At 33.4% G+C, this 21,978-nt stretch overlaps 3 protein-coding genes and 1 long non-coding RNA gene across 11 annotated transcripts; 3 read left to right on the top strand and 1 right to left on the bottom strand.

Annotated features, from left to right (window-relative positions):
* The first annotated feature begins 13 nt into the window (after window positions 1-13).
* Window positions 14-13,644, top strand: LOC145942366 (uncharacterized). Of its 3 annotated transcripts, none has more exons than XM_083048999.1 (13): window positions 14-226; window positions 3,290-3,879; window positions 4,667-4,702; window positions 5,219-6,271; window positions 7,280-7,462; window positions 7,653-7,940; window positions 8,312-8,587; window positions 8,769-9,005; window positions 9,285-10,487; window positions 10,912-10,974; window positions 11,385-12,065; window positions 12,934-13,044; window positions 13,292-13,644. In XM_083048999.1, the coding sequence occupies exons 2-13, from the start codon at window positions 3,801-3,803 to the stop codon at window positions 13,348-13,350; spliced, it is 4,269 nt and encodes a 1,422-aa protein (XP_082905125.1). In that variant the 5' UTR covers window positions 14-226; window positions 3,290-3,800; the 3' UTR covers window positions 13,351-13,644. The 3 variants fall into 3 exon arrangements, with proteins under 3 accessions (XP_082905125.1, XP_082905123.1, XP_082905124.1); XM_083048997.1 differs by having other exon boundaries at window positions 15-226; window positions 5,216-6,271; XM_083048998.1 differs by lacking the exon at window positions 14-226 and adding an exon at window positions 1,874-1,889 and having other exon boundaries at window positions 5,216-6,271.
* Window positions 13,482-18,719, bottom strand: LOC145942367 (uncharacterized). 6 transcript variants are annotated; one of them, XM_083049003.1, is made up of 4 exons: window positions 18,478-18,719; window positions 17,875-17,981; window positions 17,669-17,818; window positions 13,482-17,555 (listed from the first exon to the last, which is right to left on the bottom strand). In XM_083049003.1, the coding sequence occupies exons 3-4, from the start codon at window positions 17,753-17,755 to the stop codon at window positions 16,032-16,034; spliced, it is 1,611 nt and encodes a 536-aa protein (XP_082905129.1). In that variant the 5' UTR covers window positions 17,756-17,818; window positions 17,875-17,981; window positions 18,478-18,719; the 3' UTR covers window positions 13,482-16,031. The 6 variants fall into 6 exon arrangements, with proteins under 6 accessions (XP_082905129.1, XP_082905132.1, XP_082905126.1 ...); XM_083049006.1 differs by having other exon boundaries at window positions 17,893-17,981; XM_083049000.1 differs by having other exon boundaries at window positions 17,904-17,981.
* Window positions 14,079-14,715, top strand: LOC145942369 (uncharacterized). The gene is made up of 2 exons (XR_014426352.1): window positions 14,079-14,219; window positions 14,579-14,715. It is a non-coding gene; the product is annotated as an uncharacterized LOC145942369 (long non-coding RNA).
* Window positions 18,720-19,089: 370 nt separating the features above from the next.
* Window positions 19,090-21,978, top strand: LOC145943098 (chymotrypsin-2-like). The gene is made up of 5 exons (XM_083050449.1): window positions 19,090-19,195; window positions 19,716-19,810; window positions 20,018-20,334; window positions 21,335-21,577; window positions 21,777-21,978. The coding sequence occupies exons 2-5, from the start codon at window positions 19,729-19,731 to the stop codon at window positions 21,921-21,923; spliced, it is 789 nt and encodes a 262-aa protein (XP_082906575.1). The 5' UTR covers window positions 19,090-19,195; window positions 19,716-19,728; the 3' UTR covers window positions 21,924-21,978.

Below are 21,978 nucleotides of genomic sequence, written 5' to 3'. Positions count from 1 at the left end.
CATGCGCAAAGGATTCGTCCACGATCTACGCTGACGCGCATACGGTGTCCCGACAAAGCATTATTTTATCGATTATACAAATTGAATGTAAGAAATCTAAGTACACAGGAGATCATGGAAGGAGTGAATATTCAAGAAGATTGTTTTCTTTATTTAAAGTCTGAAGAAATTTGTTTCAAGAGTAATATATTATTTATACCGCTATATAACCTATATAATTATATTAGTGAGTATATATTTTAACTTTCATAAAATATATCTATTATATAAGTATATCTATTATATAATATTTTAGTAGATATTGATCTACATCAATATCTACTAAATATTTTAACATTTTCTGTGCATATTTTTTACTTGACTCAACTAAATAGCTTTATCTTTATCTTCTTATCTAATCTTTTTTTCTTTTATTTTCCTTTATGGGCATTTTTGTTGAAAAGAAGTTTTCCTTTATCTTCTCAGATTCTTCTACAGAAAATAATAATAAATAATAATATTTTATGTGAGATAAATAAAATGAGAAGAGTAAAATATATATGATATTATTCACACGTGCTTTGCATATTAAAAATAATAATTATATATATATATATATATATATATATATATATGTTTTTACGCCCATTAAAATTTTTTAACATATATGTACGTAATAATTATCAGACACGATATGCACGAAGAACTTTACAATGGAATCATCGAAAATGACAGAGTATTATATATAGATATACCCTATATACGTTCGATCACAATCATCATCATATCATATCTTCATTTGACAGATAAATTACTATGTTTACCGTAAAGATATATTCCATATACACTCATCATCTGTATTAAGAATTTTTTTCGCATCCGGTATCGCGAATTTCGCGGATCGTATGATTATTGAATATTTTTTTAACGCGGATGTGCAGCACGCGATGATGAAGAACATTGAAATCTTCGCGTTGCGTGATAACATCTTTCGCGTGTGTTTCTGTCGATCGATAAGAGTTTCGCGGCCGCGCGCATATTTTCTTTTTTTTTTTTTTTTTTTCTTATATCCGCGCTTTTGCGATTATGATTGTTTGCACTTTACATCCAGGATATCGTCATTTAGGAGGCCGCGCGATATATCGCAAAACACGCGAACGTTCTAAAAATACACGGCGCGATCACGGTGTATTATTATTATGAGTATTATGACACAATGAATGACACAGGTATTCGCTTTATGTAGGTATTCTTTTCGAGTACAATAATGCTGATGATACGCAAGGATGACGTAGGATGATCGCATATGGTTCTGCTACATTTATATTTATATTGCGTAGGAAATATAATGCGAGATAAATTCCGATGTAAATGATTCATCAAAAAAAAAAAAAAAAGAACCAGTCTTATATCTGTTGTCGAAAGAACCAGTCTCTTTTGTTGTTCTGCGATATTCTAATACGGGACCACATATTATCATACATTCGAGAATAGATATAGATTCGATTTCTTTGTAAAAAGTTCTGGTTTATCGTGTCTGATAATTGTAAAAAATTTGAATATGGGCGTAAAAGTATAATTATTATTTTTATTATTTTAAATTAATTATTAATTTGAGTTATTATTTTATTTATTAATTATTATTTATTATTTATTAATTATTATTTATTAATTTATTGATTATTATTTTAAATACTTGGGTGAATAATTTTTCTCTTAACAAATTTCATATATTTTGTTCTTCTCATTTCTTTTTACATATATAAAATATTATTTTATGTCAAGATAAAGGAAAACTTCGATCTTTTTAACAAATAAGTGTCCATAGTGTAAATATTTATGTGCAAATGTCTGTCAAGATAGATATATTAAAATTCTTTTATGAGATTGATATGGTATAAATTTATGAGGTAGATATGATATAAATTTATGAGATAGATATGGTATAAATTTATTAGATAAATATGGTATAAATTTATATAAGATAGATATGATATAAATTTTCCTGATTAGATCTTTTTAAATAGAAATGATTCAACAAACATTAGCATTATCGAAAAAAAATAATTGTATTTGAAAGAATAATTAATTTAACGCAGCAAATTAAGAAAGATTGTCGAAATCGATCTATCGATTTTTTTTATTAGAAAGAAGATTCGAACGTATGCATATTTCTTGGTGATATTATTGGTATCGAGAATTTTAATTGCAATTTACGTGCGTAAACTGACGATATCATAATCGATTAAAAATAACAGAGTATTTCTTGAGATTAATTTGATAATTTCAGTGCACATATATGAGTAGTAATAAAAAGATTAAGATATTGTACACAATGTCTCTTATTAAATTGCGTATCTCATTCGAGCAAAAGAATATGTATAATCAAATTACAAATAGTCATTGTTTTCTTCATCATTGAGGCATTCATTAATGAATACACAGTTATTTAATAGTGAAAACATCATGAAACCATCATGAGAATTTGGTATATAAATTTTTTTAAATTCGAGCAAGATCTGCATTTTTATTAAGATATTAATTTGCATTCAAAAATGCAAATCCGCATTTTGTTAAAATTTTACAAAATAGAGATCTTATTAAAATTGTTTTTCTCTTAAAAATCTTTCTCTTTTATTGCCACAGAGACAATTCAATTAATTAATTAATCTCATTATTATCTATTTAAATTTACGTTTTTCATCTGAACAAAAGAAAATAATCAAATTACAAATAGTCATCTTTTTTTACTATCGAGGCATTAATTAATGAGTTGTTAATAATGGAAAATTGTTAATAATGGAAACCATAGAGATTTTGGTATACAATTTTTTTTTTAATTTAAGCAAGATCTGTATTGTTAAGATATTAATATTTTACAAAATCGAGATCTTACATATTAAAATTCTTTTTTTCTTAAAAATCTTTTTTTTTTTCTTGCCAACAGACATTTTAAGTTAATTATTATCTTAACTTTATTATTATTTATATTTGTGTTTTTGATCCAAGCAAAAAGAAAACAATCAAATTAAAAAGTCATCTTTACTTTACTTTTTCGAGGCATTAATTAATGAATACAAAATTGTTTAATAATGGAAACATCATGGAGATTTTGATATACAATTTTTTTAATTCAAGCAAGATCTGCATCTCTGTTGTTATAAGATATTAAAATATTTTACAAAATAGAGATCTTTTACATTATAAAATTCTTTTTCTCTTAAAAATTATTTTCCTCTAATGCCAACACACACAATTTAGTTAATTATTATCTTATTATTGTCTCAACATCATTATTTATATTTTGCAGTAACCGGATAAGAATCACGCGATGACTAGCCACGCGATCTCCTCATCGTAACTTGGCGAATCTGCATTTTCCTGTCACATAGCCGATCCCTATCCAGGATGTGTAAACGTGACAAGCATCGAAGTCTTTCTCTCCTCTCCGGGGAAACTCCTAAAGAAGGATGACGCAGTCGCATCATCTCCGCACAGGACCGTCTCGCGTCAAACAAGTCGCTTCTATGATATTATGTCGCCTCATTGTTCACTCTCTGACGATGATAACAATATGTAATTACTCATTGTCCGACAATGTATCTGTTGCGCGAGGATGCTGTCTTTTTGCCTGGCGGCGATCGGGATTCGCCTATAAACAATTCCCTTTCACAAACACACACACTCCGGGGTATCCTTATATATATGTGTACGAGCCTTTTCGATTTTTCTCAGGATGCTGTTGGCGACCGAAGCTGCAGTATCCACGAGGCAACCGGTAAAGCAACATCTACGAACCGGCCTCCGTCGAGATAACCGAAATGCGGACCGGCTGTTTAAGGTGTTTAAGGTCCCTGACGGTGACTTGTCTTGTTATCTGGACGCTCTTCGTCGAGTCAGGTAGTCTCGCATTTAAATGGGTTAATTTATCAGCCCAAATTCAATCTTATCATTCAATCGTGAGGTGAAAAATATCGATCTTTTATACATCTTTCATTGAATGTCAAGTATCTATCCATTTTTTTCTTTTGTTACATTAAAGAAAATAGATATAAAAATGAGTGCAAGTATATTTATTTATTTTGATTCTAACAGATCTGAAAAATAGATTAGGAAATAGGATTTCAAAATTGAGTAGTCTCTGTCTTTGATCGAGTGGTATATTAATTTATTTTTTCAAAATTGGCCAAATATTACTTCAAAGAAATCGATATTATATTTAAAAAACATACTTGATGTAATCAAGACATAGATTATATTTATTTATTTTGATTCTAACAGATCTTGAAAATAGATTAGAAAATAGGATTTTTCAAAATTGAGTAGTCTCTGTCTTTGATCAAGTGATATATTAATTTATTTTTTCAAAATTGGCTAAATATTATTTCAAAGAAATCGATATTATTTAAAAAACATACTTGATGTAATCAATGAATCAAATGTATTTAGATAGCACATATTTCGGAGGATTATTATATATTATTATATATAATCCTATATGTAATATAATTATAATCTTTTTATATATTAATAATCCTACATACATATAAATTATATATATATATAAGGATTTAAAAAATATATTATTATAATTAAATATATATATTATTATATTATAAGGATATTTTAATTTGTAATTTGTGGATTGTGATCTCTGTGACAAATCTTATAATATTTTCAATTTCAGGTTCACATGCAATTGGAGGCAGTAACGGCGCCTTCGGTACGTACATTTTAATCCTTTCTATATGTGTACACGTTAGTGAAATCATCTTTATAAATAATGTTAAAGGCCATCCTTGTCACGCGACAGCATCATAATTTGTATACAATATATAAGATTATTTGTTACATCTCATGAAAGAAAGAGTATCATTTTTTATTCACATAAACTTTATTAGACACGAATTGTGGCTGCAAATTTGCAGCCTTTGTTCGGCAAATTTCGACATCGAATTTATCGTGCAATATTCGGTCTCGGACCTTCTTCTTTGAATCCCAAACATGTTTACTCTTCTATCGATATGCAAATTTCTCAACACGCTCGAAGTCTGTATCGTTTATTCATGGGGGATGAGATATATATAAACCCTATTAGGATTCTATGAATTGGATCAGCAAAGAATAAATGTGTTATTTAATTTTAATTAAACGGGAATTTAAAAAATAAAGAGAAACTAGTAACTAAAAGAATATAATGCGTATATCATTACTAAAAATAACATTTGTTCTTCAGCAGGCGCCTACGCTGGAACCGGAGCATCCGCATTAGGTAGTGTTGATGCATTAAAAGAAGCGGGAGAGTCTGTAGGAGCCTACGACAGACACAAAGGGATTCGCATCTACTCCCCATCAGAGAGAATCTCCCAAGACAAGGACATCGATCGCGATGTGAAGTCCTACGGCGTCGTTCCGGAACCCGGGGCCAGCCATGACGGAATAAAAGGCTCGAATAGCGGCTATAGTAAGCACTCTTGTTCCAAATGCAAATGGGAAAATGATGATTACTGGGAGCAGGACGAGCCGGAGGAGGAGGGGGACGAGAACGACGGACACGAATGCGACAACGGCCAGTACAGGCCTAACTACGGGTTACGTCATCATCAGGGCGGACGTAAACCAGGACCAGGATTGCGTCCACCCGGTGTACACAAGATTGGACCTATAGGCGTAGATAACGAACCTAAAGATAGAGCGGCTGATCTAGCGCCGACTAGATCAGGTTACACAACCCCGACTAACTTTGCTGCCAAAACTACGCCTAAGTCCAGCTTGAACCCGTTTGCTTATACGGCGTTAAAGCCCGGATACACTGGCTTAACCGCAGGTGGACTTGCGGATACAACTGTCTACGTACACCCTCAACATGGGGTACCATCCAACTCTTTGCCAGACTGGAACGAAGGAACAACGCTGGACTTTGAATCCTCGACGAAGCCTACTTGGGAACCTGTCAGAGATTTTGTTACAACGCCAAAACCATTTGGCGTGCAACCCTCTTCGCGGAAACCTTGGAATGTCGGACACGATATTGATGCACCTGCAAGCACAACAAGACCTGGACAAGGATGGACTACTGCGCCAGACTGGAGCACCAGCCGTAGACTTTTCACCGGAAGCTTCGCAGTCACGACGAAACCTGGATCAAACTGGAACACTGGACTCAAAGGCACTTTAGCTTCCGGAGGACTTTCGTCTTCGCGAAAACCTTGGAGCTGGGATTCGAATTATGGAACTACCAAGGCTGTCGATATAACTGGTTGTCCTCCATCTGATCCAACTTGCACTCAAGGTTGGTACGATAATCTCTTTATGAAAAAACGCGACAATATATTTTAATCGCGACAATATAAATTAAGAGTGTATACTGCCAGGAAAAACCTTAAAAACCTGATATTCTCAGGGAATTTTGTTTTACCTTGAAAAATCAGGGAATTCGATTGGAATTCAGGGAATTTTTTTTTTAAATTGCCCTTTTGATAATTTTACTCTTATTTAACACTTAAGAAACATATATTTAACACATCTTTGCAATATTTAAGTTTTTATTAAAATTTTATGCGATTTTTTTATTGACGATCTATTTCAGTATCAAAAACTTATATAAGTTTCATAAAAAATTGTTCAATTTTTTAACAGGTAATATTTTAAAAAATTAGTACTTATTTATTTAATAAATATATAATTAAATAAATAATTTAATAAACAAATACACAATAATTTAATAAATAATTAATTTAAATAAATTAATATTCCTTAACACGTTTATAATGAATCATTTTTTGTTCGCTATTAATATTTTATATTATATTCTTGCATATATTTTTAGCGTTTAGATATAATGATATATCGCACTTTGTTATTGTCCAAATTAATTTTACAATTAGTAAATCAATATTAAATGCTAGAAAAACTGCATTCTTGATAACTTTCCAATCATATATGAATAGAAAACACATCATTTTGTTGCATATTCACATCTCGGAGTTTCGAAAATAAAAAACGTATATCATGAATCTAAAATACATATTGTTTCACGATAATGCATCTAATAACAAGAATATAATAATGGATTTCGTTCTTATATTCTAGCTTGTACTATATGTATATATTATAGAGTTTATATATAGTAATCTTATATTTTAATTTTCATAAAATTTTTCATTATATTATTTTAATATAAATTTACGAAAATTAAAATAAAATTATTAAAAATACATACATACACACACACAAATATATGACGAAAAATAATAAAAATTGTATATTTTTATAATAATATGCATTAATGCTACATTAGATAAACAGATTCCTATCAAATTGAGTGCAACACCTGTCCATATTGGAAAAACGAAGGGTGATGAATCTCCAGGCGATGCTTCTTTCGTACCACAATCAGGAAGTGCTATATCTCCTCCACTTATTAATTACGGAAGCCCGAACGAAAATAATAATTGGCTTTATGGTCATCATGCAACACAAAGTGCGTATTTATAAGAAAAACATCTCGTTATTATTAACAATAATTAATATAGCATTTTCACATAAAAAAAAATAAAAATACAAACAATTTTAAATATAGTCTTTTTTTGTACGATTATGTTAAAAATATTGGAATTTATATTAATTTAGAATAATTTGGAGAATTTAAATTTAATATTGTGTATGCACAGGTTCTAGTGCTCACGCTGGAGCAACCGCGTCGTCCAGCGTTTCTCATCATATAGAAGAACATAACTTTGGGAAGAAAGATAATCCATTTCTTAACAAACCAGCAAGCACTCAAACGCTATACAGTGGAATAAATCCAACATATCCTAACACTTATGATCCAAGAAGTTTCTCTGATTATAACACACCTGAACGCGAAAATACGTGGCCGTCAAGTGTAAGAAACACTTTTGGAACCACTGTAGGACCGTACGGAGGAATTAGTTCATCTGATCATCATGCAACACAAAGTACGTGTTTATAGAATAACACCTTATTATTATTAATAATATATTTAATAATATATTTAATAATAATATATTTAATAATATATATAATTATACATAATATAAAATTATATAATATATAATTATATAATAATATAATTATGATTATAAATATATAATTATATATATTTAATAATATATATAATATATATAATTAATAAAATATATTTAATAATATTAATAATATTAATATAACACTTTTTTTATATATAAAAAAATAAAAATACAATTTTAAATATAATTCGTTTTTTATATATATGATTGTATTAGAGATATTGAAATTTCCATTAGTTTAGAATTTTTTAGAGAATCTAAACTTAATATTGTGTGCACAGGTGCTGGTGCTAATGCTGGAGCAAGTGCAACATCCAGCGTTTCTCACCTAGGGACACATAACTTTGGGAAGAAAGATAATCCTTTTTTTAACAAACCAACGAACATTATTCAAACGCCATACAGTGGAATAAATCAAGCATATCCTAACACTTATGATCCAAGAGTTTTTTCTGATTATAACACACCTGAAAGGCCGTCGGGTGTAACAAACACTTTTGGAACCACCATAGGACCGTACGGAGGAATTAGTTCATCTGGTCACCATGCAACACAAAGTGCGTATTATATATTTATGAGAAAACACCTCGTTGTTATTAATAATAATTTTTTACATAAAAAAGAAAATATAATAATTTTAAATGTAATTTTTTTGTATGATTATATTAGAGTTATTCGAATTTCTATTTGTTTAGAATATTTTGGAGAATTTATATTAAACTTATATTGTACGTGCAGGTTCTAATGCTAACGCTGGAGCAAGCGCGACGTCCAGCGCTTCTCATCACGTAGGAGCACATAACTTTGGGAAGAAAGATAATCCATTTTTTAACAAACCAGCGAGCACTCAAACGCCAAGTTTTTCTGATTACATTACACCTGAACGCGAAAGGCCGTCGACTGTAGTAAGCACTTTCGGAACCAATGCAATACCATACGGAGGAATTACTTCATCTGGTCACCGTGGAACACAAAGTGCGTGTTTATGAAAAAAACACTTCGTTATTATTATTAATAATATAATAATTATTATTAATATTATTATATTATTTCTATTATAATATTATTATAATATTAATATTATATTATTATTATTAATAATATAATATTATTTTTACATAAAAAAATTAAAAATACAATATATATATATAATTTTAAATATAATCCGTTTTTTACATGATTGTATTAGAGATATTGAAATTTCCATTAGTTTAGAATTTTTTAGAGAATCTAAACTTAATATTGTGTGCACAGGTACTAGTGCTAATGCTGGATCAAGTGCAACATCCGACGCTTCTCACGTAGGGACAAACTTTGGGAAGAAAGATAATCCTTTCTTTAACAATCCAACGAGCATTCAAACGCTATATAAAATAGATCAAGTACGCCCTAATACTTATGATCCAAGACTGTACGGTGGAACTAGTTCATCTAGTATTGTCCCTGGAATTCAAGGTAGTACATTGAGTGCCGGAAATTTACCAGGATCTCCGACTGGAAGCGGCGTTTACGATCATCCGGGTGTCACCAAGCCAACTTATAGAAGCGGAATCACCAGTACCAGCTCTTGGTTAAATACCGGTCAGCCTGCAAGCGGAAGTAGTACCTGGAATAGTCTGGGAACTCACACAGGTGCTCATGCAGGATTTCCTGCCTCAACTATTGGATTTGGCACAACCAAATCACCGTTTGGTCACACGAACATTCCGGATCCTTCACTCGGTAGTCCATACAGCGGAACAGAGCTAAAACAACACGGTTTTCATTCGACAAGTAACAGCGCGAGTGCGAGTGCTAGCTCAAACGCACACGGACATCATCAAGATACGTACAACACTCATCATTTAGTTGGAACTACGCCAATATATCAAGGAACCTCGAGTTATCCTGGAGTCAAGGGCGCTTCAAGAGGAAGTACCGGACCTACTTACGGAATTGTTCCTCATGGCACACATTCTGATGCTGGAACTGGTGCTTGGTCTAACAATAAACCATCTGGAAGCGGAAGTAAAACTTGGTCTGACAAAGAACCTGGAAGTGAAACGCCTGATGGATATCCTGGAACCGTAAGTGGTACCTGGCCTGGAAGACACCCTGGCAGCTTTACTGGAGTTTGGCCTACCAGGTATCCAGGTAGCGAAAGTGGAACTTGGCCTAGCAAGAAACCTGAAGATGGAAGTAAGACGCGGCCAGGCATATTCGGATATACCACCGTTGATCCACATGGAGGAAGCAGCAAGGGCAATTATACTGGGGATAATAATAAACCTGGGGAATCATGCAATGAAACAGTAAGCGGTCCCAGCGGCGTTATTAAAACGTATTATCCCGCTGGATTCAGCGATGATGGCCACGTTCCACATAACGGGAATGTATATGGTTCAGTTCTTCATAGCACTGGAGCTTATCCTGGAACTAATATAGGATGCCAAAGTGGAGACAGTTCGTGTAATCAAGGTAACAAGATAATCCTTAAGTATTTCATGGCTATTAAAAATTGTTGTGTACCCAAAAGACAATATACTGAAGATTTTATAATCTTATCTACTGATTATCTTTTAGCGCCTAAATATTTCTTCGGGATATCTTCTGAACATCTTTTAGATGCATGCTGTGTGGGCAAATATTTAAGTAATATGTAATACAAGAGTTATTCAAGCGCACAGTCATATACATACATTACTTTTAAATATTTACCCGTACAATATCTAAAAAAATTTTAAAGATATCCTGAAGATATCTTTAGGCGATAAGATATCTTCGGTATGTCCTGTCTTTTGGATGCATGCTGTGTAGTTACAATAGTTTTTAATATATATGTATAAAATAGGTTAAAATATAATTAAATTAAATTAAATCTCAATTTTAATTTTGATTTAAGGTGTAACACCCCAAGGTTCGGTACATTGGAATCCCTCAAATCCATTCTTGTTTAAAATTGGAGGTATCTATTGATAGAATACATTGTAAATTTTTTTAAATCTCATTATTTATAAATTATATTTCACTTTTAAATAGGTAATATTTACGATGAGCTATAAGTGAAAAGATATAGAAAATACGGCAATAAAATTGCTTTCACGATCTATTTAATAAAAATGTTCAATTTTTAATTTTCAATATGAAGAATTAGATTTCGCTATAATGAAACTTACATAAAAGTACATGGTTTGAAAAGATTGCTATTTTTTTAAATTTAACAAAGTAAATGAGACTGTGAGATAAAACTTAAAAATAATATGAAAATAATTTTTCAAATTATCGCGCGAATTAATTTTTTGAAAATATAGTATATTAAAATATCATATAAAAATATATACAAACATTGAATATATATTTTTCTCCATTATTTAGGCGGTACTCCAAGTCACGCTTCACGTTCCTGGAACAGCGGAACTACAGCTAAACCGATCGGGAAGGAAAATCCATTCCTCGACTCTAGTTGGAGCAGACCTAAGCCTGACTACAGTAATAGTAACGCAAACAACGATCAAAATGTGATTCCTTATGGTGAAGGAAGTACAAAACCTATCGGTCAAGGGAATCCTTTCCTGGATGACAGCAAGAGAAGAGGAGGTATCGATGTTAATCCCAACGGAGGCGTAATTCCGTTCGGAGGAAGGAAACTTCAAGGACAGAATCCCTTTTTAGGAAGTAGAAACAGCGGCTCAAATAGTCCATCGTACTCTGGTGAACAGTCTGATCCCGGATACCCCGGATTAGGAACGTCAGGAAGCGGCGGTTATGGAAGTGTAAAGGGTGGCTCTCATGGTGGAGCTTCGTCGCAGACGAATAGCGGAAGTTACGCGTCTACGCAGCATCCGGGAGGCGTATTTGGAGCTGTCGGAACTGGTGGAGGAAGCTCAGGAAGCGTTTCCGGTGGCTTCGGCGATTATCCTGGAACTGGAATAGGCCAGTTCAACACAGGTCATCCCGCATTGATAGGAAGTCGCTTGCCAGGATCTCTTGGTGGAGCTCACGCTCAAGCTTCCAGCTTTGCCCACGCTAAACCCTTACATTTCTCCGATACACCAGGTTCGTTTCCTGCGAAAACGTTAGATAATTAAAACAATTTCTGAATCTTAAAAGAATATCACTGCATTAATTATTCTTAAGGTTGCACTTAATGACAAGAGTATAGACAAACGATAAAATTTCTTGAAAATGACTCTGATCTCAAATATAATTGAATAATTAATGTTGCATTAACAAGGAGTCACGTGAAGATCAAAACATGGCAATTATACATCAGATCAACGATGCGTTTATAATTTTCTCGGCGTTTTTATATCTTCGTCAAGTGGATCAGATGGATGTCACGGCTAATTTAACTTCTCCGTTTAGCGAAACATTTGTTGTGCACATTTTTGAAACGAATGATGAGAGAAACAACAGTGTATCGTATCTTTCTCACAGTCGGAAATACATCAAGGTCGGTTGCATACGAGAGAGATTGAAAATACACGCATGTGACTGATGCAATCTCTATCGTACAATGATGCATAAATCAAACAAGGTAGCAACGTTTGAATTAATAGTAAGCGCCGGCACCGCCCAGATATCCGTTTCCGTTCTTCAACTACGAAAGCTATTATACGTTCATTCATATCACCAGTAATTAACTTATCGCACTTATCTGTAATAGCAATATGAGATGCGCTTTTTTTAAACATACTTATCTATAAATAATCGGAAATTTCATCAACATACTTTAAGACGAAATTTGTAATATTTTATAATATTCTCTCTCTAAAACGTGGAATTTAATTAACTCGCTTTAAATTAAATAATATTTGCACGTCTTTAAAAAAAAAAACAAGATTTCGTAAAGTCTATATATAATTTATTTATACGTGAAAATCGAATAAATTAATAAATCCAATGTGCAACTTTGTGTTCTCAGAATCCGGCAATGATTTCGATCGTAGCGGAAGCTGGTCTTCCAGCGGAGAACAGCAACATCAATCTAATTCCTGGTCTTCTAGCAGTGCCTTATCCAGCAGCAGTTCCGGAAGTGAGTTTTAGAATTATTCTTTCAAACATGTATATACATACATATAAATTTCAGCGTAATATTTTATTTTATTTGAAAGATAATATTTAAAAAATATTAAAACAAAGAAATATATACATATTTAAAATATATATTCTAAATATATATTAATATATTAGAAATATATTATATTTATATATCTAAATTATATGATAATTTATAATATATTTAGAAATATATTATATTTATAATATTTATGTCATTACAGGCAATCATCGTTACTGGGCAAATCATCCTACCGAACCACCACCCTACATGAAGGATTAATTTCAGTCGGAAGATGGAAAACGGAATAGATGCAGATGTTATTAATTATGACGACATAATTCGAAAACATAAAATATAATTTAATTAGTTTTTCGCGCTACTTAATAATTATATACAATACTCTTTCCTAATTTTTCTTTTTATGTGTAAAGACTTTATATTTATTATACATCTTTCCATTCGTCGCGATATACGATGATGGGATAGGACTTTTCCGTTGAATATATATTGTCTATTTGTAAAATACGCATCTTTTGTTTGATCGGCGAAGAATAAACGGAACTCTTCCCAGAATTATATGCGAATAATTGTTTACGTTGTACACGCTAATTACCCGTTATATGATCGATAATTGACTATGTATATACGTCGATTTGGAATATTCCGCGATAACTTTATAGGATGACCCGTTAAAAAGAAATATTAATATATTTTTGCGATATCAATTTTGTCTATTAAGCGAAATATATAATTGAATATATTATTCGATTAATATAAGATAGAGAGTCTAAAATTTATACATAGGCAGTGAAATCTAAAATTTATACATAGGCAGTGATATTCGCAAGATAAAATTCCGAAGATTTATAGATAATCGTCCGGGTACGTATAAAAAGAATGAGTTATTATCCGCAAATATTCTTACGATGCAAGAGTAATTACAGGTGTCGTTAAGAAATGTATAAAAAGATATGTCAGATACGCATGGGATCAGTCATTTTTGTCAAGGCTTGTCGTGAGGTCCTATCATATCGTGAGGCCTATCTGAAAGTTGGAAGGAATCCAGTGTACCTAAATCATGAAGATTATACTGATTTCAGTCGTATTAGTGTTACTGATTCAACTATGTAGCGCGCAAATGCTGCCTGGTAAGTTGTTTTATTATATTTACTGTTACTTGTAATAACAACTCCAGCGTTTATTCGAGATCTACACGATTTTGCACGATTAATTAAATAAAACTTGTGCCTTCATGGCTATTTGTTTGAAATAAAGCAGTCTAATCGATTTGAAAAATTCATATAGATCTAAATTATACAATTTATATTTGCAACAATTAGATAAGATCATCTAAGACTGTCAATCCAATTTTTCTCTCCTAATACATTAAATATAAAATTTATGTGTTATATCGCTCGTGTTTATACTGTGAATCCTATAAATTGGATATTTCGATATGTAACGAATTTTAAATTCAATTATAACTTTTTAATTATATAATTTATAGATGTAGATGTAAGTGTAGGTAGGTTTTTCCCTACAGTAATGAATGGAGGCCCTATGAACAGAGGCCGATATAATAATAATCGCGGAAGAAACCGGGACTATGATTATGGATATGGTACAGGAGTTAACACATGGTAGAGGAGTTAACATATAGGTATGTATTAAAATATTCAGAGAAAGGTTCCTTGGAACAACTTTTGCTCTATATCTTTTTTTTCAAGAAGAAAATTCTTGCTAACTAATTTTAAACGTTTTTTCATCAAGACATTGCTGAATTTTGACGGGATGTTTTACTCATCAACGCACACTTGGACTAACAATAACACTGTTCATTTGTAACAATCGCAATTCATAATATTTGAATCAAAAAGTTTTCGCAGAAAAAAAAATATGTTAAAAATATTGCAAATTTTTTACAATAATTGTTAATTATATCAACGATCAATGTAATCATCATCTGATTCCATGCTCAATAATTTTAATTGCTCCTTTGTCACTTTTAATTTAATGTATCTGTGCGAGAAAAAAAAATTTCATATATCTTTATTTCATATAAATGATAAAAATCTCATTGTATACAATATCGTTTCAGATGTCTTCTAGTTCTCTCGATTCTCTGCCAGGAAAGAAAATGAAGAGATCCAGCAAGATATCTTAATAAATGATATTATATCTTATAATCTTTTCTCTTAAAATATGGATCAAATAAATGATGTGCAATGATTTATTCCTATTTATCTCTGATATTTTTTGTGTCCTTATCTTTTTCAATTTAATTAAACAATAATTATTATTCTTTAATATATATAATATATTGTATAATACAATTTATCTTACAAAAAATTTAGTTTGTTACACTATTATTCCACATTTAATACATTAAATATTCTATTCGTTTCTAAGATACTCTCTAAACTTTCAATCCGGTAATAATTTTATATTAATAGCCACAATTTTTGTATATTTTTCAGATTGAACAAGATCTGAAAAAAGATCGTTTATGATTCTTTTTTAGGATTCGTAGAAACATTTTTTTTCCATCGTATTTCCACCTGGGCGTTCGATATCTTATTTTTTTCTTTTTCTAGAAAAATAATTAAAATTTTCCTTTTTTTAAATTTGAATATTTACTTTTACAATATCAGTTTTCGGATTACATTTAATACATGTAATGCACGAATTATATAAAAAGACGTTCTAGAAGACTTTATTCAATCCTTCAGGTAGAAAAGGAGCGTAAAATGTGTATGTGCGACTCTGGGGAGATGATATTATTTAGAAATTAATTTATTATTTCTCCATACACAGGAAAAAATACGACTTTATCGGAAATATAAAACAGAGATGGGGGGGGGGGGGGTATATGTAATCATGGAAATATGCTATACAACTACAAACATACGGTGCTCAATGTAAGGAAACAGAAAGATCCGTAATAGACTAGATCCGTGTAGTTAGGATATGTGGCTCGTGGACAGGTGATTATTCAATGCCGCTTTATGAGCGAACTTTTTCATACAAATCAGACATTCGTGGGTCTTCTCGTTAACGTGCATCGACAGGTGCTTCCTCAGCGCCGCCTTGTCCTTGAATATCTTTTGACAGGTGCTACATTCGAAGGGTCTCTCGCCCGCGTGAACTATAATGTGGCTGTTCAACGTCGTCTTCTGGGTGAAGGCCTTGTGACACACGTAGCACTCGTACGGCCGGTCCCCGGTGTGACTTAACATGTGCTTCCTCAACGACGACTTCTCTTTGAATGTCTTCTGGCAGATGTGGCAGGCGTGTCGCTTGTCCCCGGTGTGTATGAGCATGTGCGAGTTCAACCTCGTCTTCTCCCGGAACGCCATGTCGCACATATTGCACGCGAACGGCTTCTCGCCGGTGTGTATCAGGGTGTGCCTGTTCAGGTCCGACTTCCTCGTGAAGATCTTGTCGCAGACCTTGCAGTCGTACTGGCCCCCGGTGTGCAGGAGCATGTGGCTGTTCAGGTCGGACTTGCGCGCGCAGGCCTTGTGACAGATGTGACACTCGTGCGGCTTCTCGCCCGTGTGCACCAGCATGTGCGAGTTCAGCTTCGCCTTCTCGCGGAAGGTCATCAGGCACTCCTTGCACTCGTACGGTCGCTCCCCCGTGTGTACCATGGTGTGCCTGATCAATTCCGACTTCCTCTTGTACGTCTTCTCGCAGATGTTACACGCGTGCGGCTTCTCGCCGCTGTGGGCGAGCATGTGATTGCTCAGCGCCGTCTTCTGGGCGAAGGATCTGTGGCAGAGGGTGCACTTGAAATGCTTGTTCACCGCGTGCAGAGGCAAATGCATGTTCAGCTTCGACTTGTCCTTAAATGCCTCGAAGCAGACCGCGCACTTGTACGGCCTGTCCGTCGTCGTGTGCATGGACATGTGCCGATTCAGATTGAGCTTCTCCTTGAACGTCATGTGGCAGACGTCGCACTCGAAGAATCTGTCGTCCAGTAGTGACGTCTGCTCGTTGTTCAGGCCCGCCCGCTTCATGAAGACCTGCTGCAACGCGTCGCAGTCGTACGGTTTGTCGAGCATGTGCAGCTGCATGTGACTCCTCAGGCTCAGCTTGTAGGCGAATCTCTTCTGGCAGATGTTACACTCCAACGGGCTCATCCCGACGTGAGTCAACATGTGGGCGTGCAGGCTGCTGTTGTCGGAGAAACTCTGCTGGCAGACCTCGCACTGACTTCCGCTGCAGTGCATCTTCAGGTGCGTCACCATGGAGTCATTGTTCAGAAACCATTTCTTGCAAATTGAGCATTGTATCTTGTAGAATTTGGGCTGCAGACCGTTCTGACAGAATCCATGTTGCTTGTCCGGGTCCTGCGTTTGTAGAAAATTATTGGCCAAACATCGTTGCATAACACCATCTTCCTTGTCGCACAAATTTACACTCGCTATCTGAGCTGCCCAGTTCTGGTGGCTGGTAGATTCCCCTTCCAGCTCTAACTTTACCTGCAAGAAAGGTACGACAATGTATATGTAATGTCAGATACTAGGTAGACGGCTATATCATCTCGAAACGTAGACTATACGGATGAATAGCTATGTCAATCTGATATGTTTACCATTTCGTTGGAGAAGTCCACCTCATTGTTTTCGATAGGCAAGAATAAAGTGCCCTTGTCGAAGGTGCTGGAGCAAATATCCTCCATGTAGTCTGGATCGAATCTGTCACCTGGTTCCTCCTTAAGCACGACGCTCACAATGTTCTCATCCTTAAAGTAATTGTTACGTTAGACTTTCTGGACAACGCCAGCGGTACGTCATATACCTGCTGCCGTTTTCATACAAATGGTTTACCATAACCTGACTGTCTATGGCTAATGCATCCATCGGTTCATCTTTCACCTTAAAACCTTCCATTTGTTACACTTCACTCTGAAAGTGAAATTTCAATTTATTTCGCTTAAGTAAACAATTAAACATCATCATTACCACGAGATTTATACAAATGCGAAAGAGAAAGAGAAAAATCAAGATATATATATACATATATACATATATATATGTATATATATAATTCCAAAAAAGGGAAAAAAAAAAAAAAATCCCGGACAAAAAAGGGAGAGAGACAAGGAAAAAGCGTTGTACACGATGGGTGCAGCCAGAAAAACTTTTTACATATATATGATGAAAAAAATGGATAAAAAATCCTCTCCTAACCTCAAAAATCTCCATCGCGATAATAGGTTCGGGCAACCCCGCGACGTAACCGGGAGGTTTCCTCGACCCCGGAGGGTCCGGGGACGATAACCCCGGTATCCCGAGCCAAGTAAATCCCCCACGTACCAGAGGTTACCCTGGGGAACCTGTTGCCGCGTCGGAGCCGACGATCGGACCCAAGATTCCGATCTTCGTCCCTCGGAATACTTACGACATTAGGTTACATGGCCCTTCTCACGGTGTACAAAAATATAGAGGTTGATCCGTCCTGACGTTCCAGCTCGCTCGATTACACTACTAATATATAATATGTATACAGAATTTCTCTCGCGAGCGAGCGAGCGAGAAGTCGGGTTATCCTTCCGGGAAAATACGGGACCCGCGAGCCTCTCGGACGCGAACGCGCCAACAAGCGACGAAAATCGACGACGAGGAGATGCACTGCGCGTTGGCGTAGAGAGAGACAGAGGATGTGTTGCACGAACGCGCGTGCGTCGTGTGTGCGCGACGTAGAGCGAGGGAGGGTGGGGGGACGTGCAGGTGATAGGTATGCGTCATGTGTGTCACGTGTGTGTAAGTGAGTGTGTGCGGATGAGCAGACGACGCTGTGACGTCACGCGCAGCGCGAACATTTAAGTTTATACCTATCATACTGGGTTACGTTCCAAAATTTACACCTTGGGGTAGAGTAGCTCATTCGTGACCAATCAGAACAAAGAAATTTGTGTTTCTTTTGACCTAATTGGTCAATCAAAGACTACTCTATTATACTCCAAGAAGGAAATTTTGGAACGTAGCCCTGATAATATTATACCGAAGCGTCCCAGGTATAAAAGGCTTCTTTTTTTTCGAAATGCAGCAGTAGTATTTTGACTTCTAAGAGGACGAGGTGCTCGGTGCTTCTAGATTCTTTCGACGTTTCTCAAAAGGTAAGAGCGACAGTTCTTTATTTCGAAAGTAGATTTAATTGTGCAAAAATTCTCATTTAAATAGCATCTTTAATTCAGCTTTTTTCATTATAAGAATTTTTTGAAAATATAAGAGAAGTCTCTCTTTCTCTCTCATCGTGGATAGAGCTTTGGAAACTTTTTAATACATAAACTTATATATATATATAAAAATCCTCTTGATATGAGAGAGAGAGAGAGAGAGAGAGAGAGAGAGAGAGAGAGAGAGAGAGAGAGAGAGAGAGAGAGAGAGAGAGAGAGAGAGAGAGAGAGAGAGAGAGAGAGAGAGAGACATGACTACGAATTACGATAGAAAGAGATCAATTAAAGGTGCAATTTAAATGAGAATTCAAATCGAACATTTATCTTTATCATATATTTATCATATATTTATATTGATTTATTCATTAAATTAACTTCCATAAAATTAAAAAAGGTCGAGAATTATATAAAAATTATGCAAAAATTACTCTCAGCACAATATTTTTTTCTTCTTTCGCAGCTTTTCTAAAATAATGACGAAACTCATCGCTCTGTGTTCATTAATTACTTTGGTGTTGGTCGTCACCAGTCACCAGTCACCAGTCACCAGTTATGGTGAGAATTTAATATTAATCTATATTAATATTAATTTAATATCAATCTACAGAGAATAGAAATGCGCGCTTATTTTTTAGTACAAATATTCTTACTAAATAAAAAAAAATTAATTAAAAAAAATAGAAATAAAGATAAAAAAATAATATTTTTTATTTATTTTTCCAATAAAATACGAACATTGTCACTATCATTTTCCCGAATTAGGTGTAAGTATGATGGTTAATCCCCCACCGACGATAAAGGAAACCGCCGTTCCCAATCACGTATCCCTAAGATTGGAAAACGTGCACATTTGCAGCGGAGTGCTCATTAATAACACATTCGTCCTGAGCACGGCTCATTGTTTGTGCGATTTGGAAATAGACAAGGAACTCGATTCACTCAATTTCACCGTGCACACTGGACACGTACTTGGTCCCGACTACGGCGAAGAGTATCTCGTGAAGAATATCACGTGCCATCCTGATTACAAATCCAATCCTAATGACGACTCTTACGAGAATGATCTAGCCGTAATTTTGGTGAGATTTTATTTTAATTTTAATTTTTTATAAATTTTTAGCATCAATTGTGACGGATTTAATGATATTACATTCTTTTTAAAGATGTATTATTCAAGATTTTCTTGATATTTTGTACATTATTGCCTATCTTGTTAGAAATTCTTGTTTAAGAATATTGCTAGTATATAAATCGCACTAATATATTTTACTTTATTTTGTTTTAATTTAATTTGTAGAATAGTTACTCTTTATTTCTTGCGTTTGATTTGAGACGTAACAATATAACGTAATAATTATTACAATTATGCATGAATTTTATTTCATGAATTGAATTATTCATTTAGAATGAACAAGTGTCTAAAGAGATTAGGAATTGGAAAAAAATTAGGAATCATTGATTATTTATTTTACAAAATACTACGATTTTATTTTCTCAATATTATTTATTTATAATAATTCTAATGAATTTGATTAACAATAAATAATTTAATTATTATTAAAAATCTCAATGCTATTATCTTTTGCCTGATATATGTTTCATTTGCAGATTTCTTTTCTAATTATTTATGCAATTTTTATTATTTTTCAATAAGTCATGGCAGTCTGTCTCAAAATTTCGATTAATTTATTGAATATTTTATATATTTATTGACGTATTATTTTATTTAGAAACATTGTTATTATACATTATTATACACTTTATAAATACAACATTTGAATTGAATAATAAAAATGTAGAATATCTAATAGTGGGTACAATTAAAAAATGGAGCAATAATTTAAATAATTTAATTGTTTAAACATACGCTACAGTTTTCAAACGATTACTAAAAATTTAATAAAGCTTCGATAGCTGTTATCAGAATGATACGGAGACTTTACTCAAAATATTTGTTTTATGTATAATATATATATAATATTATATATACACATAATTCTTTTTTTTTATCGGTTTAATTTTTACTTGGCGTTTTATATATACATTTGTTACATTGTAAATATATATTGGTGTTTTCAGCTTGCTAAGGAAGTCCAATTGCCTCGGCCACTTTCCTTGGCAATTGATAACACAATTATTGAAGAAGCTATTATTAGTGGATGGGCTAAAACACGCCCATTCACCATTTTGGCAGAAAAGTTGGAAGAACTTTTAGTCTCGATTATTGACAATAAAAAATGTCAGGATTCTTATAAGAACACTGAAATTCTCAGCTCTCAAATTTGCACATTCAAGCAGGAGAAAGATAACCGCTTCTGTATGGTATGTAAATGTGTGAAAAAATTACTTTTACTGTATAACTATATTGTAAACATTGCACAAAATCGGAAACTTGATCCTTTTTACGATGTTCACAAATCATTTTACTTGAAATCACTTTTATTAATAGTATTATTTTTCAAACACACAAGCATATATACATATGATATAATTTTTTAAAAATTATTTTCATTATTTGCAGGACAGTGGTAGCCCGTTGATATATAATAATACATTAATAGGCATTTTCTCATGGACACCATCATGTCGAATATATAACTTACCTAATGTATTTACTAGGATTAGTTCTTATAGAAATTTTATTTTGCAAGCGATGTTAAAAAACTAAAAAAAACTTAACTAATAATTCTATATAATAAATAAGTTTAATTAAATACGGCAGG

Source organism: Prenolepis imparis, unplaced genomic scaffold (assembly GCF_030444845.1).
Source record: "Prenolepis imparis isolate NDT839.2.m4 unplaced genomic scaffold, iyPreImpa1.0 SCAF_11, whole genome shotgun sequence".
Taxonomy (NCBI): domain Eukaryota; kingdom Metazoa; phylum Arthropoda; class Insecta; order Hymenoptera; family Formicidae; genus Prenolepis; species Prenolepis imparis.
The sequence above is the reverse complement of the archived record's forward strand: the minus strand, read 5'-3'. Positions and strand labels throughout refer to the sequence as shown.